Source organism: Chaetura pelagica, unplaced genomic scaffold (genome assembly GCF_000747805.2).
Source record: "Chaetura pelagica isolate M959 unplaced genomic scaffold, ChaPel_1.0 scaffold466, whole genome shotgun sequence".
Taxonomy (NCBI): domain Eukaryota; kingdom Metazoa; phylum Chordata; class Aves; order Apodiformes; family Apodidae; genus Chaetura; species Chaetura pelagica.
The window spans coordinates 107,687-122,555 of record NW_009953656.1 but is presented as its reverse complement, the minus strand read 5'-3'; the positions used below and the strand labels follow the sequence as shown (position 1 = coordinate 122,555).

The following is a 14,869-nucleotide window of genomic DNA, read 5'->3' as shown; positions in this document are numbered from 1 at the left end:
ACAAGGGTGTGCAAGCAGGAGGGGCACCCGTTGCACACGCAGTTGCCCCTCCTGGTTGGCGGCCGGGGTGGGTTGGAGACACTCACGCTGCACCCACGGGTGCGGGAAGGTGCCTTTCACAGCAGCCACTTCATCTATCATTAACCCGGCAGCCAAATGAGGCTAATTACGGTGTCTTTTCCCCACTTCCCACACGCGGGTTTCACTTCTCGCACGCGCTGCATTTCCCCCTCTTTTCACCCCAAAACAGGCTGAGAACTGAATGCAAACTTCTCTCCCCCCCCCCCTTCCTCCAACCACGAGAAGGTCTGGGATTTTGGGGGGCTTTTCTGGTTAATCCTCTCTACTATTTCCTTGAAGCGAGGCAGGAATTTCCCTGGTTTTACCACCCTGTGGATCTGCATCTCCAAGGGAAAGGGAGCACGTCTTGCAGTGGTCACAGCAAAGCTGCTTAGGCACCTCGGGGCTGCCAGTGTGGATTAGACACCCAAAGGGCTTAAAATGTCTTAATTTAATCATATGTCTCAGTCCCCTGTATCTACCAGGACACACAGCACAGAGAGCAGCACGGCAGGGATGGATGGAGAGAACCAGGAGAAGTTCCATCACGGGGCTGAAACAAGAGATGGGTCCATGCCAACCTCATGGAGTTCAACAAGGACACGTGCAAGATCTTGCCCATGGGTGGGGGCAATCCCAAGCACAGACCCAGGCTGGGTGGAGAATGGATGGAGAGAAACCCTGAGGAGAAGGACTTGGGGGTGTTGGGTGAGGAGAAGCTCAACAGGAGCTGGCACCGTGTGCTGGAGCCCAGAAACCACCCTGTGTGTCCTGGGCTGTCACCAGCAGGGTGACCAGCAGGGCCAGGGAGGGGGGGATTGTCCCCTCTGCTCTACTGAGACCCCCCTGCAGGGCTGGGGCCACCTCTGGGGTCCCCAACACCAGAAGGACATGGAGCTGTTGGAGAGAGTCCAGAGGAGGCCACAGAGATGCTGGGAGGACTGGAGCAGCTCTGGAGACAGGCTGGGAGAGTTGGAGTGTTGAGCCTGGAGAAGAGAAGGCTCCAGGGAGACCTTAGAGCAGCTTCCAGTGCCTGAAGGGGCTCCAGGAAAGCTGGGGAGGGACCTGGGACAAGGGCAGGGAGGGATGGGAGCAGGGGGAAGGGTTTCCAGCTGGCAGAGGGAGCTGGAGCTGAGATGTGAGGGAGCAATTCTGGGCTGTGAGGGTGGGGAGACCCTGGCCCAGGTTGCCCAGGGAATCTGTGGCTGCCCCATCCCTGGCAGTGTTGAAGGGCAGGTTGGATGGGGCTTGGAGCAGCCTGGAATGGTGGGAGGTGTCCCTGCCTGTGCAGGGGGATTGGATCCTACAAGATAAAGACACTCGATCTTCCCCGTGGCTGCAGGATCTCCAGCCTGTGGGGGTGCTGAGGCTGGAAGAGGTGGGCTAACAGGACAGTGGTGGAGCCCTGTTCCAGCTGCCAGGCTCTGCTCCAAGCTGCCTTCACTGTGGCATGGAGACCAAGCCAGGCTCCTGGGCTTCCTCCGCAGGGACCAGGAGTCTGCAGCCTGCTGGGAATGCCCCGGGGGGTTTGCAGACACCAAGCACCTCCCACACACCTTCCTGTGGCCACACAAAGGTGTCCTGACCCTCTCCCCTGCTCCTACCTTGCAGGGAGAGAGCAACAGCAAAAACATCAGGAAAGACAACAAGGGGCTCTTCCTGGGGCTGATCTGGGAGGCAACAAGTGGAATCCACCACCTTCCTTTCCCAACATCCTTTGGTACCTGCTGTTTTTTCTTGCCTGAGGGGCAGGTTTCAGAGAAGGGTGAATAAAAAGGCAGAGCTGGAGACCTGCCAGTAGGTCTCACTTTTGGATGGGAGTGCAGTGCCTGTGCTCCCAGTTCCAGGCAGACAAGCCCTTTGCTACTTTCCAGAAGTTTTCCAGAAATCCTAGAGCACCTTAAAAAATCAGGCAAATTCCCCAAATGCCACGGCCAGGAGAACTAGAAACAGGCTCAGCAAAACATTCTCACTTGCTTTCTCCTCGAAGCTCAGACTCACAAATAATCTTGAGCTCCTTAGCAGGAATATCAGAATGGAATGGCTATTTCATAGCTTGCTAAAATCATGGGAAGTGGGAATAAAGCAGCCCCTTGCATTTACCAGGCTGTAGTATACATAGAATCAGAGAATTGTTAAGGTTGGAATGGACCTTAAACATCACCAAGTTCCAACCCCCCTGCCATGAGCAGGGAACCACTAGACCAGGTTGCACAAAACCTCCTCCAACCTGGCCTTAAAAACCTCCAGGGATGGGGCATCAACAACCTCCCTGGGCAATCCATTCCAGTTCCTCACCAACCTTAGAGTGAATAATTTCTTCCTAATATCTCACCTAAATCTCCCCTCTCTCAGTTTCAAACCATCACCCCTTGTTCTATCACTGTCTTCTCTGATGAAAAGCCCCTCCCCAGCTTTCCTGGAGCCCCTTCAGGCACTGGAAGCTGCTCTAAGGTCTCCCTGGAGCCTTCTCCTCTCCATGCTGAACACCCCAACTCTCCCAGCCTGTCTTCATATCCCTTTTTCCAGGCCAGGGATAGATTTATGGAAGGATTCAGGATCTCTAAAGCCACTTCCTCACCTGCCCAGGGGCTAACACAGCTCCTACCACCCTGCACCATTAGTGCCATCCAGCACTAATTTGTTTTTCCTTCCTGGTGGAGAAGAACCTTCTTTACAGATGGAGAAACAAGGCCAGGGGGACACTGACCAAGAGCAGGATTTTTATTTAAGTTCACTTTGTGTCTGTGTGGAATAATACTTCTTTTCTTTTTTCAGTCTGATCCAAAGACCCTTGATGTCATCACAAGGTTGAGGTTTTATTATTGGTTTCAGCAAGTTTTGGGATCAGGCTTGGGCCACAAAAAGGACCTCAGAGGTTGATGCTACTTGAAGACTCCCTGAACTTGTCCTCTGCAGCTCAAACCTGATGAAGGAAGAGTCACCAAGGGATCTTTTGCACTTACCCTCTCTCAGGGGCTACCAAAAGAGGTGGCCACTTAAAGCAGCTGCAGAGCTTAGTGAAGAGCAGGTCCATTAAAGGCCAGAAGAATCAACAGTCCAGGTGTATCTTCTCCTTCAGGATGTCCATTGTATGGAAACATCTCATCAGGAGCTGTGCAGGCTTCAGTGGGTTCAAGCCATGCAGGCCTGCAGAGGTCATCCAGCAGTGGCCCACGGGGCACCTTCCTTGGATGGTAAACTTCAGGGTGCTGTCACCTGAGCTGTTTGTTGTCCTGGGTGCTGCACAAGAAGAGGTGAAGTTCAGCCCTGAAATTTGGAACTGAAAGAAAAGCAGCCATGAATTTACAAAGACGAGATCAGTACCAGAACAAGACAGCCCAGACCCATTTACACCCGTTCTCTTTTTGGGATAATCCTATTTAAAATATGCTTTTCATGTCCATTAGCTCTTGGAGAGAATTCCATTTAAAACATGCCTTCTCCTAAACACACTTCCCAAGTCTCGAGCTCAGCTTCTCCACTCAATCCTCGGCCAAAAATCCCATCATTTAGGTACTTGCCTAAATCTGACCATTTACGGGATAAACTAACGTACCTTGATGAAGTGAAACGTGTTTCTCTTTTTCCCAGTTGGTCTCAGGTGCTGACACTGGTTTCCTGGAAAACCTGGATGACATCTGGCTTCCTGGCAAGCTGCTGTGCCAGTGTGCCCGTGCCATCAGGAGCGTCGCGCAGCCCGGCCTGGAGCAGGACCTGTGCGGCAGCCGCCTGCTGCCCGGCACAGGCTGCGTGCAGGGCTGGGGAGACAAGATGGGGAGACAGGAGGTGAGATCAGCTGGAGATTCCAGCCTCACCCACTTCAGGTGCAATTGTTAGATTTCCAGGGAAAGAAAAGGAGTGGGCAGAGGGGATGCACTCAGGGTGGAAGTTGAGTTTTCCCGGTTCACAGAATCGCTCTGGTTGGAAAAGACCTTTAAGATCATTGAGTCCAAACATAACCTGACTTGGCCAACCATTAACCCAGCTCTACCAAGTCCAGTGCTTAAACCACATCTCCAGGGTTTGGAAACCCCTCCAGGGATGGGGACTCCCCCCCTGCCCTGGGCAGCCTGGGCCAGGCCCTGACAACCCTTGCCAGGCAGGAATTGTTCCCCAGATCCAACCTCAACCTCCCCTGGCACAACTTGAGGCTGTTCCCTCTTGTCCTGTCGCTTGTTCCTGGGGAGCAGAGCCCGACCCCCCTGGCTCCAACCTCCTCTCAGGCAGCTGCAGAGCCAGGTCTCCCCTCAGCCTCCTTTGCTTCAGGCTCAACACCCCCAGCTCCCTCAGCTGCTCCTCACAAGTTCTCCAGCCCCTTCTCCTTCTGCTCCAGCCCCTTCCCCAGCTCCGGGGCCCTTCCCTGGACACGCTCCAGCCCCTCCAGGTCCTTCTTGTCCTGAGGGGCCCAGCTCTGACCCCAGGATTTGAGGTGGGGCCTGACCAGAGCCCAGCACAGGGGGACTATCCCTGCCCTGCTCCTGCTGGCCCCACAGCTGCAACACCCAGCCAGGTAGCCCTGTGATGGCACAGCAGGGCTCAGGTGCTGTGGCCACACGTTTCTCCAGCAGCCACGGGAGGATTAAACCTGTCCAAGGGGACCCTTCCTCTTCCACACCCAGCCATGCTGGTAGGAAAAGGATCAGCCCGACTCACCCCAGCCATTATCCTCATCTCCCCCTCACAGGTTACTAGTCCCTCCAAAACACTTAGCCAAAGCTTACCAGGTTTGTGAACATATTGGGAGTATTTAAGCTGAGTCATGGGCAGAGGGTGCCCACAGCAGGGGGAGGAGGCTGTGGGATAGAGCAGAAGGCCTCCAGGCCCTGTGTTTGAGGTGAATTTCATTGTGACATGCAAGAGAGGGGCTTGAAACTAATCTGGATGTGACCAGGGTCCTTGGTGGAGATTTAGTCCCAGACCCAGCTCACTCAGGGTCAGGCAGTAACTTAGAAAGGTCTCCACTGCATGGAGCAAAGATCAACCCACAGGAGGAAGCTGAAATACTCCAGCCCAATCCCCAGCTTATCCCACAGACCTCTCCAACTGCCACCACCCTGATCCCATGCAGCACCAGCACGGTTAGGCAGTCCTGATACACCTGGATGATGCAGCAAGGTGAGCCAGCCCTGATCTCCTGACCTAACCCTGCCCAGGGAGGAGTATCTTTTTCACTGAGGGCTGTTGGCTCCTGCTGCAGGCTGATGTTGACCATGAGGCATCCTGATCTCCATGGATAATCCACACAGGACACTTGGCAGGAGCAGAGTCTGTGTGAGAAGCTCCCCAGGATGCAGTGACACTAACACAGCAAAGGTGCTGGGGGAACAGGGCAGACAAGGGGTGTGAGGAGCCCCCACAAATGTCCCAGGGTTGGCAGAGGTGAGCACAGCTCGGATTTACTCACTGAGGGGGTGGAGGGAGAGATCAAGAGAGGTACAAGACTGCTCATGCTGTCCAGTGGAGCGTGTTATTAAGCAAGCCTAAAGACTGGGTAAGTTGCCAATTTTGGCAATAGCTGAAACCATTTCAATAGACTTTTTATTTGAAAGAGAGAGATGCTGATGCAAGAGATGCCTCAGACTCACGCTGGGAATAGCAACTCACTGGCATTACTATAGCAACTATATTTACGTTCAAGCTCTGTTATTATTTGCTCAGAAGCCAATCCTGGTTTGTTAAGGAAGCTGAAGACCTTGTGCAATCCTTGTATTTGTCTGCCCACCCTAACCTGACCATTTAAAGCTGGCTAATTGCAAGCAAATTTCTAAGTGTGTCCAAATAATTGTAGAATGGGACCTTAAAGATAATCTTGTTTCAACCCCCCTGCATGGGCAGGGACACCTCCCACCAGCCCAGGCTGCTCCAAGCCCCATCCAACCTGCCCTTCAACACTGCCAGGGATGGGGGAATGAAGCTGGGGAAGGGTCTAGAGCACAAGTCAGCTGAGGAGCAGCTGAGGGAGCTCGGGGTGTTGAGCCTGGAGCAAAAGAGGCTAAGGGGAGACCTTCTGGCTCTGCAGCTGCCTGAGAGGAGGTTGGAGCCAGGGGGGTCGGGCTCTGCTCCCCAGGAACAAGGGACAGGACAAGAGGGAACGGCCTCAAGTTGTGCCAGGGGAGGTTGAGGTTGGATCTGGGGAGCAATTCCTGCCTGGCAAGGGTTGTCAGGGCCTGGCCCAGGCTGCCCAGGGCAGGGGGGGAGTCCCCATCCCTGGAGGGGTTTCCAAGCCCTGGAGATGTTGTGCTGGGGAACATGAGGCAGCGGTGACCTTGGCAGGGTTGGGGGGACAGTTGAGCTGGGTGATCTTAAAGCTCAGCTCCAACCACAATGATTCTGTGACTCTATTCTATGATAAATGATGGTGAGGCAGAAGGACGGATATGAAACTCCTGAAAGTTCCATGCAAAATAAGCAGCTGGGTAGAGAGAAACAGCAATTAGCATCTGTTCTTCCCCCAAGGGAAAGGCCTCAGTGCAGGCTCAACCACACCATTAGACATCAGAAAGTCCATCAGGAAGAAAGCCAGTGAATGAAAGCTGCAAAAAAACCCCACCAAAACAACCCAGGCTTTCCATGACATGCTGCTCCAGGAGCCTTTTGCATATGAGCAGCTGGCATTGCCTGACATGTCCAGCGGGGTTGGAGGCTGGGATCCTGTTAGGGGAGGGATCCTGTTAAGGAAGGAATCCCGATAGGGAAAGGATCCTGTTAGGGAAGGGATCCTGTTAGGGAAGGGATCCTGATAGGGAAAGGATCCTGTTAGGGAAAGGATCCTGTTAGGGAAAGGATCCTGTTAGGGGGGAGATCCTGTTAGGGGAGGGATTCTGACTGGGGAAGGATTGTGTTAGAGGAGGGAATGTGGCATGGAAGGGATCCTGATAGGGGAAGGATCCTGTTAGGGTAGGAATCCTGTTAGGGAAACGTTTCTGTTAGGGAAAGGATCCTGTTAGGGGAGGGATCCCGTTAGGGAAAGGATCCTGTTAGGGGAGAGATCCTGTTAGGGAAGGGAATCTGATAGGGAAGGGATCTTGATAGGGGAAAGATTGTGTTAGGGGAGGGATTGTGTTAGGGAAGGGATCCCGTCAGGGAGGGATCCTGTTAGGGGAGGGATCCTGTTAATAAGGGCTCTTGTAGCAAAGGGCTCCTGTTAGTAAAGGGCCCTCCTGCTGTCACACGGAGCAGGAACAACAGCTCAGCAGCCTTACCAGAACGGCTCTTCCCATCCTTTGCCTGCAGATCAGCACCGAGGGACAGCAGCCTCTGGATGGTGTGTGTGTGTCCTTCCTGCAGTGTGAGCACAGACACGGGATTATTTATTCAGCTCTGCAGTTTCTCACCTTTGCATTCAGCCAATTCCTGCCTGGCAAGGGTTGTCAGGCTCTGGCCCAGGCTGCCCAGGGCAGGGGGGGAGTCCCCATCCCTGGAGGGGTTTCCAAGCCCTGGAGATGTTGTGCTGGGGAACATGAGGCAGCGGTGACCTTGGCAGGGTTGGGGGGACAGTTGAGCTGGGTGATCTTAAAGCTCAGCTCCAACCACAATGATTCTGTGACTCTATTCTATGATAAATGATGGTGAGGCAGAAGGACGGATATGAAACTCCTGAAAGTTCCATGCAAAATAAGCAGCTGGGTAGAGAGAAACAGCAATTAGCATCTGTTCTTCCCCCAAGGGAAAGGCCTCAGTGCAGGCTCAACCACACCATTAGACATCAGAAAGTCCATCAGGAAGAAAGCCAGTGAATGAAAGCTGCAAAAAAACCCCACCAAAACAACCCAGGCTTTCCATGACATGCTGCTCCAGGAGCCTTTTGCATATGAGCAGCTGGCATTGCCTGACATGTCCAGCGGGGTTGGAGGCTGGGATCCTGTTAGGGGAGGGATCCTGTTAAGGAAGGAATCCCGATAGGGAAAGGATCCTGTTAGGGAAGGGATCCTGTTAGGGAAGGGATCCTGATAGGGAAAGGATCCTGTTAGGGAAAGGATCCTGTTAGGGAAGGGATCCTGTTAGGGGGGAGATCCTGTTAGGGGAGGGATTCTGACTGGGGAAGGATTGTGTTAGAGGAGGGAATGTGGCATGGAAGGGATCCTGATAGGGGAAGGATCCTGTTAGGGTAGGAATCCTGTTAGGGAAACGTTTCTGTTAGGGGAGAGATCCTGTTAGGGAAGGGAATCTGATAGGGAAGGGATCTTGATAGGGGAAAGATTGTGTTAGGGGAGGGATTGTGTTAGGGAAGGGATCCCGTCAGGGAGGGATCCTGTTAGGGGAGGGATCCTGTTAATAAGGGCTCTTGTAGCAAAGGGCTCCTGTTAGTAAAGGGCCCTCCTGCTGTCACACGGAGCAGGAACAACAGCTCAGCAGCCTTACCAGAACGGCTCTTCCCATCCTTTGCCTGCAGATCAGCACCGAGGGACAGCAGCCTCTGGATGGTGTGTGTGTGTCCTTCCTGCAGTGTGAGCACAGACACGGGATTATTTATTCAGCTCTGCAGTTTCTCACCTTTGCATTCAGCAGAAATGACACAGACTTGAAAAGAAAGGAGGCTGCAAGGGATCTGCCCCTACCTGAACACAGCACCTGGAGGGAACAGACTCAGATCCACATTGCCAGGGTCTAATCTGGAGCTACCCGGAGCTGCTTCCAGCTGATGACCTTGCAGCAGCTGGAAATCATGGTTGGCTGCTTGTTGCAGTGCAGCATTAGCCAGGGACTGCCCAGGCAAAGCAGACTCCCTGCTGTCACCTCCCAGGAACTGGCTAGAGAGGTGCCACCAGGCACCTTCTCCAGCCCTTCTGCTGGCCCTCAGTTAGTGTGTCTGCTTGCCTGGTGTGCCCCTGGCAGCAATTTCAACCCAGAGGCTGAAAAAGCCACAAGAGGCACCCCAGGAGCATCATTCCCTCTGCAAACATTTAACACTGTGTTTTAAAATCAATCATGTTCAATTAAGGCCAGCAGTGCTTCATATCACAGTACAGTGCAGAGCTGTCTCTGGTGGTGACACAGCCAAAGACTGAGGGAAGAGGCACATAACCCAGTCCAGACCCTGGCAGATGGATCTGCTTTTGGACCACTATAGATTCCACAGGATCTTCCTGATGGCAGTCAATCCATCCCCCTCACACAGCCAGGGCTTGGAGAAGTGAGGAATTTGGAGGACTGTCTCCCAGAGTGGCTGTGGAGGCACCAGTGCACAAATGACCTCTGACAACAGGGTGACACAACCCAAAGATGTTTCCCAATGGCAAATTAGCACACTAATTTGTCAGCCCATCTTGCCTTTGCCTCTCCAGTCCTCACCTCCAATCAAGTCACCCAGTTAAATTGCTTTTAACTTCAGCTGCTCACAGAGGTGCAGGATCCCTGACCTACCTTCCATCGTTGGCAGATGCCTGTTAGAAGGACTAAATGTGTGTTTTCCTACACTACAAATACACCCCAAGTACCACAGGGATGCAGAGTTCCTCTTACTGAGGCATATTTCAGCTCCAAGAGCAGAACCTGCTGCTGCTGGGGTCTGTTGTGCCTGATCTGCCTGTGGCACTCTCAGGCACCAGCACTTCCTAAAAGATTACTCCAAGATTTGCAAAGCCCTGTGAGGAGATACAGAACATCCCACTTCCACACCCCCACGACCCCCAGTGTCCTCTATCTTTCCTCCACCAGTATCCAATTTTAAATGCCACAGGGGGAAATGCAACACAGCCCCCACCCCCCTCCTCTCTGCACAAAGCTTCTCCATAAATAAATCCTCTCTCCCTAAATAACACGCCTGATTTTGTAATTACTTCTGCAGTGCAATGAATTACCCTTTGTCACACAGCCTGAGAATGGAAGGCTCTTTGTTATTTATTTTTATCCCCACCAACCCACTCTTCTACCCCATTATCCTACAACTCAGTAGCATCTTTCCCCCTTACTCAAGGCTCCCATTTCCCTGCTGCACACACCAACCCCTCCCAGTGGCACAGACACCAAGCCAGGAACTGCTTTAGCTGCCACAGCCTTGGCAGCAAATTGAGTTGAAAAGTGTAATTTGATTTCCATGTATTTATAAATGCAAAGTAATAAGGAAAGAAGGCAAAAAAAAAAGGCAACAAACCCCACCAGCCAAACAAATGATGCTGTAAATATAAAGTGACACTGAGCCTTGGGAAGGAAGAGAAACCCATCAAATTGCTCCCCCATCAGCCACTTGCCAGAACAGAGTTGGGATCTTCTCCAAGGCACATTATATTCCCCAAAAGCCTTGCTGTCAAACGTACCCTTGGCAACCAAAAGGGCTTTCAACATGGTTTCTCCAAGCATGAGGAAGGGAAGCTGGGAGAAAGGCCTCCTTTGTGGGAGCCAGCAAATGCCACGGCTGAGTCCTGCTGGAGGAGAATACTGTTCCCAGCACTCCCAGTGTCATTGATGCTTTTGTAGGAGCACGGAGCTGGGATGCTGCTTCATTCCCACTGCAAGCCCAGAGCAGGCTCTGAGAGCAGTATGTTAAAGCTCACAGAATCACAGGCTGGCTTGGGTTGCAAGGGATCTTAAAGATCATCTAGGTTCAACCCCCTGCATGGGCAGGGACACCTCCCACCAGACCAGGCTGCTCCAAGCCCCATCCAACCTGCCCTTCAACACTGCCAGGGATGGGGCAGCCACAGCTTCTCTGGGCAACCTGGGCCAGGCTCTCCCCACCCTCACAATTAATTTCTTCCTAAAACCTCATCTCAATCTCCCCTCTCTGAGTTTAAACCCATTCCCTCCTCATCCCATCCCTCCCTGTCCTTGTCCCAAGTCCCTCCCCAGCTTTCCTGGAGCCCCTTCAGGCACTGGAAGCTGCTCTAAGGTCTCCCTGGAGCCTTCTCTTCTCCAGGCTCAACACCCCAACTCTCCCAGCCTGGCTCCAGAGCAGAGCTGCTCCAGCCCTCCCAGCATCTCCAGGGCCTCCTCTGGCCTCTCTCCAACAGCTCCATGTCCTTCCTGTGTTGGGGATCCCAGAGGTGACCCTGTCACCCTGCTGGTGACAGCCCAGGACAGGGTGGTTTTTGGGCTGCCAGTGCAGCCAGAGGTTGAACACGCAGGGATCTGAGCAGGGACCTTCCCCTGTTTCCAGCTGCCAGTGGGTTGCACACCATGGCACAACAGCACCAAGCAGAAGGGAGGCAGCAGGGTCCCAGCAGAGCTCCTGGTGAGCAGTGAGGTTTTTGGGATGTGCTCTGCACTCCCAGGGAGTGTTGTAGGACTCAGAGCCCACAAGATCCTGCTTCCCAATGAGATGGGAGGAGGACAAAGCCCAAACAACTCTCACTGCCTGGAATTCAAAACAGCTCCTGTGTGAAGGACATAGATAAGCACCCAGGAACTCCCCCCACCTTCCCACCTCTTCTTTTTCACATCTGGTCATGGGCAGGCCAGGATCCAGCCTATGAAGACAAACACTTGCTGCCTAAAAATCATTAACCAGAGTATGGGACTGGTCAGGAGCAGAAAGACAGTGACAGAGCATGAGCTAAGATTCCTCCATCAGTGGCAAACATCTAAACCACCCTGTTTTAGATCACAGAATTACAGAATGGTTTGGAAGGAACCTTAAAGCTCATCCAGTCCCACCACTGCCATGGGCAGGGACACCTCCCACCAGCCCAGGCTGCTCCAAGCCCCATCCAACCTGCCCTTCAACACTGCCAGGGATGGGGCAGCCACAGCTTCTCTGAGCAACCTGGGCCAGGGTCTCCCTACCCTCACGGGGAAGATTTTCCTCCTCGTATCTCATCTCCAGCTCCCTCTTCCAGCTGGAAACCCTTCCCCCTCATACCATCCCTCCCTGCCCTTGTCCCAGGTCCCTCCCCAGCTTTCCTGGAGCTCCTTCAGGCACTGGAAGGTGCCCTAAGGTCTCCCTGGAGCCTTCTCTTCTCCAGGCCGCACCATGCCTGCCTGTAGCACACCAAGTGGCACAGGTTTTTCCCAAGGCTGAGAAGAGGGACAAACCTTGGCTGCGTAGTGTAGTGCTGTGAGCTGGAGGGTTGTCACCCTCTCATTGACATCCACACCCAGGTCAGAGACAAGGAACTGGATGGCTTCATCCTGGGCTGTGACAGCTGCCCGGTGCAGGGGCTGAGCGCCCAGCGCATCCACGGCTGTAGGACAGGCCTGGAATGGGGGAGGAGGGAAAGGGAAAGCTATGAGCAGCCTGGCCAAACCTTCAAGGACAGTCACTGGCCCAAGGAGAATTGTGTCTGCTTGCCACAGTGACAGCAGTGAACACATGGGATGTCACCAGCAGGGCCGGTGCCGTTGGCAGCACCGTGATTTGCAGATCAGAGCCAGGTTGTTGAGGTTATGAAGTAAGAAGCAAAACTGGTACCAAAAAAGAAGAACCAAACCCCCTCTCTCTTCAGCTGAAACATGTATGATGGGCTTCAACTCTTCAAAGCAGCAAGAAATCACCTATCTCCAACCTGTGTGCTGGTGGAGCAGAATTTGGACACAGGCAGAGGGAGGGAGAGAGGTGGGTGACCTCAAGAGATCTCTTCTGCCAGCCTCTGAACATGAACCACCCAAGACATAAAACCAAGAAGGGTAACAGGAGTAATACTAGAGAAATCCACTCAAGAGGATATAATCCACCTTCTTGAAGTCAAGTGGGCCTGACTCAAGGTTTTATGAACCCTAGGAGGTAGCAATGCTGCTGTTAGCACTTCCAGTGCTGCTTCATGGCAGTAAGCCACAGCACCACAGGGAGGAAATTAAATCACCTCCTTCCATCTTCATTGCCTGAAATGTGAGACCAAAGACATAAGCAAACTCCACAAATGTTTTATCCTAAAGGGCCAAATGAGTGAAGACAAGCACATGAATGTCTCCTGAAGTCAAGAAGCACCTACACACTTGAACACACCCTGGGCATCAAACCTTCTCTGCTGGGTGAGGCTACATGTTATGGCTGAGTAAAATCCAAAGCCTGTGACCTTGAGAAGTGTGGTATCACATTCCCTGGCGTACTCTGAGGGGCCCTCTGCCATGCTGAGGGCTCAGCTGGCCAATTCAACTTGCCAACGTGGCACAAACACACTCACTGCTTTTGCCATGTGAGCTTTCTGCCAGGCCAGTGAGCTGCACCAGTTTGACAGCATCTGAGGAACATCAGGGCTGGTGCAAGGGGAGGCAAAGTGAGGGCAAAGGAGCTGAGAATCACAGACTGGTTTGAGTTAGGAGGGACCTTCAAGATAATCCAGTCCCAACCCCCCTGCATGGGCAGGGACACCTCCCACCATTCCAGGTTGCTCCAAGCCCCATCCAACCTGCCCTTCAATGCTGCCAGGGATGGGGCAGCCACAGCTTCCCTGGGCAACCTGGGCCAGGGTCTCACCATCTTCAGTGTAAAAAAATTCTTCATTATATCTAAACTGAATCTCCCCTCTTTTAGTTTAAAATGGAATCACATAATTGTTCTGGTTGAAAAGACATTAAAGATCAAGTCCAACCATAACCTGAATCTGCCAACCATTAACCCAACTTTACCAATTCCAGTGCTTAAACCATGTCCCCCAGCACCACATCTCCAGGGCTTGGAAACCCCTCCAGGGATGGGGACTCCCCCCCTGCCCTGGGCAGCCTGGGCCAGGCCCTGACAACCCTTGCCAGGCAGGAATTGTTCCCCAGATCCAACCTCAACCTCCCCTGGCACAACTTGAGGCCGTTCCCTCTTGTCCTGTCACTTGTTCCTGGGGAGCAGAGCCCGACCCCCCTGGCTCCAACCTCCTCTCAGGCAGCTGCAGAGCCAGAAGGTCTCCCCTCAGCCTCCTTTGCTCCAGGCTCAACACCCTCAGGTGCTCATAAGATTTATTCTACAAAAATCACGCCCCCTTATCCTGTCACTACAGGCCCTGCTAAAAGGTTTAGCCCCAGAAGGGAGGCACATCTCTGAGAACCAGCCATCAGGTGAGCTCCAAACATCTCCCATCAGTTCTGCAGTCAATAAACAACACAAGGCTCTGGTTCCTACTGGGCACAATTGACTCTAATGACATCCCTATTATGCCTTGTATGTTGGAGGAAATTGGAGATTACTGGGAGACAACCTGGGAGCAGCAGCTGTCACGAGAGAGGGAGGTCAGAGATGAGCTGCTTCCAGCACAGCCAGATGCCTCCATGTCATCCACCCTGAGCCCTGGCACTCTCAAGTGCCCATGTTGGCTTTGACACAGCTGACCCTGCAGTGCTAGGCAAGTCCTGTGCCCTCCTGCCACTGCCTCGTGTCTCCATCCCCTTCACCAGCTATGGGGACATGTTCCTGCCCCAGGCTGAGATCTTCCCCATAAACCAAGTCCTGGGGGTATTAGATGGCAACATCTTGCTCATCTCCAGAGGGAATGTGTTGGGTTTTTTTCTACAATTTGCTTCTTTACAATTTGGAAACTCACTTCTTTACTATTTGGGAATTTGCTTCTTTACAATTTGGCCACGGTGAACACTTGGATTGCTTGTCCTGGCAGTTCTAGGTCAGGCCCTGGAAGAGGGAGGTTTTGGCACCTACCTGGTGTTTTTCCAGGAGCAGCCTGGCAATGTCAACATGCCCGTTCTGGACAGCATCCATAAAGGGAGTGACTCCACATCTGTCTCTGCTGTCAGGTTTGTACTGGCACCTGGGAAGGAAGACAAAAGCCATGACAGAGTTGTTGATGGCTCTAAAATCGTGACTGCACCAGGGCAGGAGATTATCAGTGGGTGGGATGGGAAAAGGCAGAGATAAAGCCTGCACGCAGACCATGCACAATCCCTCTTGGTGCTTTATGGCCTGGGGAATGGTCTGCTGGGGTTCTGG

The 14,869-nt window shown here is 53.0% G+C and overlaps 1 protein-coding gene across 1 annotated transcript in view; it reads right to left on the bottom strand.

Moving 5' to 3' along the window:
• Positions 1-3,660: 3,660 nt before the first annotated feature.
• The window catches only part of ANKRD16 (ankyrin repeat domain 16), a 21,245-nt gene continuing 10,036 nt past the window's right edge, over positions 3,661-14,869 (bottom strand). The window contains exons 4-7 of the mRNA XM_010000300.1: positions 14,582-14,690; positions 12,034-12,195; positions 8,425-8,503; positions 3,661-3,821 (exon numbers count right to left, since the gene is read on the bottom strand). Of these exons, the coding sequence (XP_009998602.1) occupies positions 3,661-3,821; positions 8,425-8,503; positions 12,034-12,195; positions 14,582-14,690 (511 nt within the window). The remainder of the gene's footprint in view (positions 3,822-8,424; positions 8,504-12,033; positions 12,196-14,581; positions 14,691-14,869) is intronic.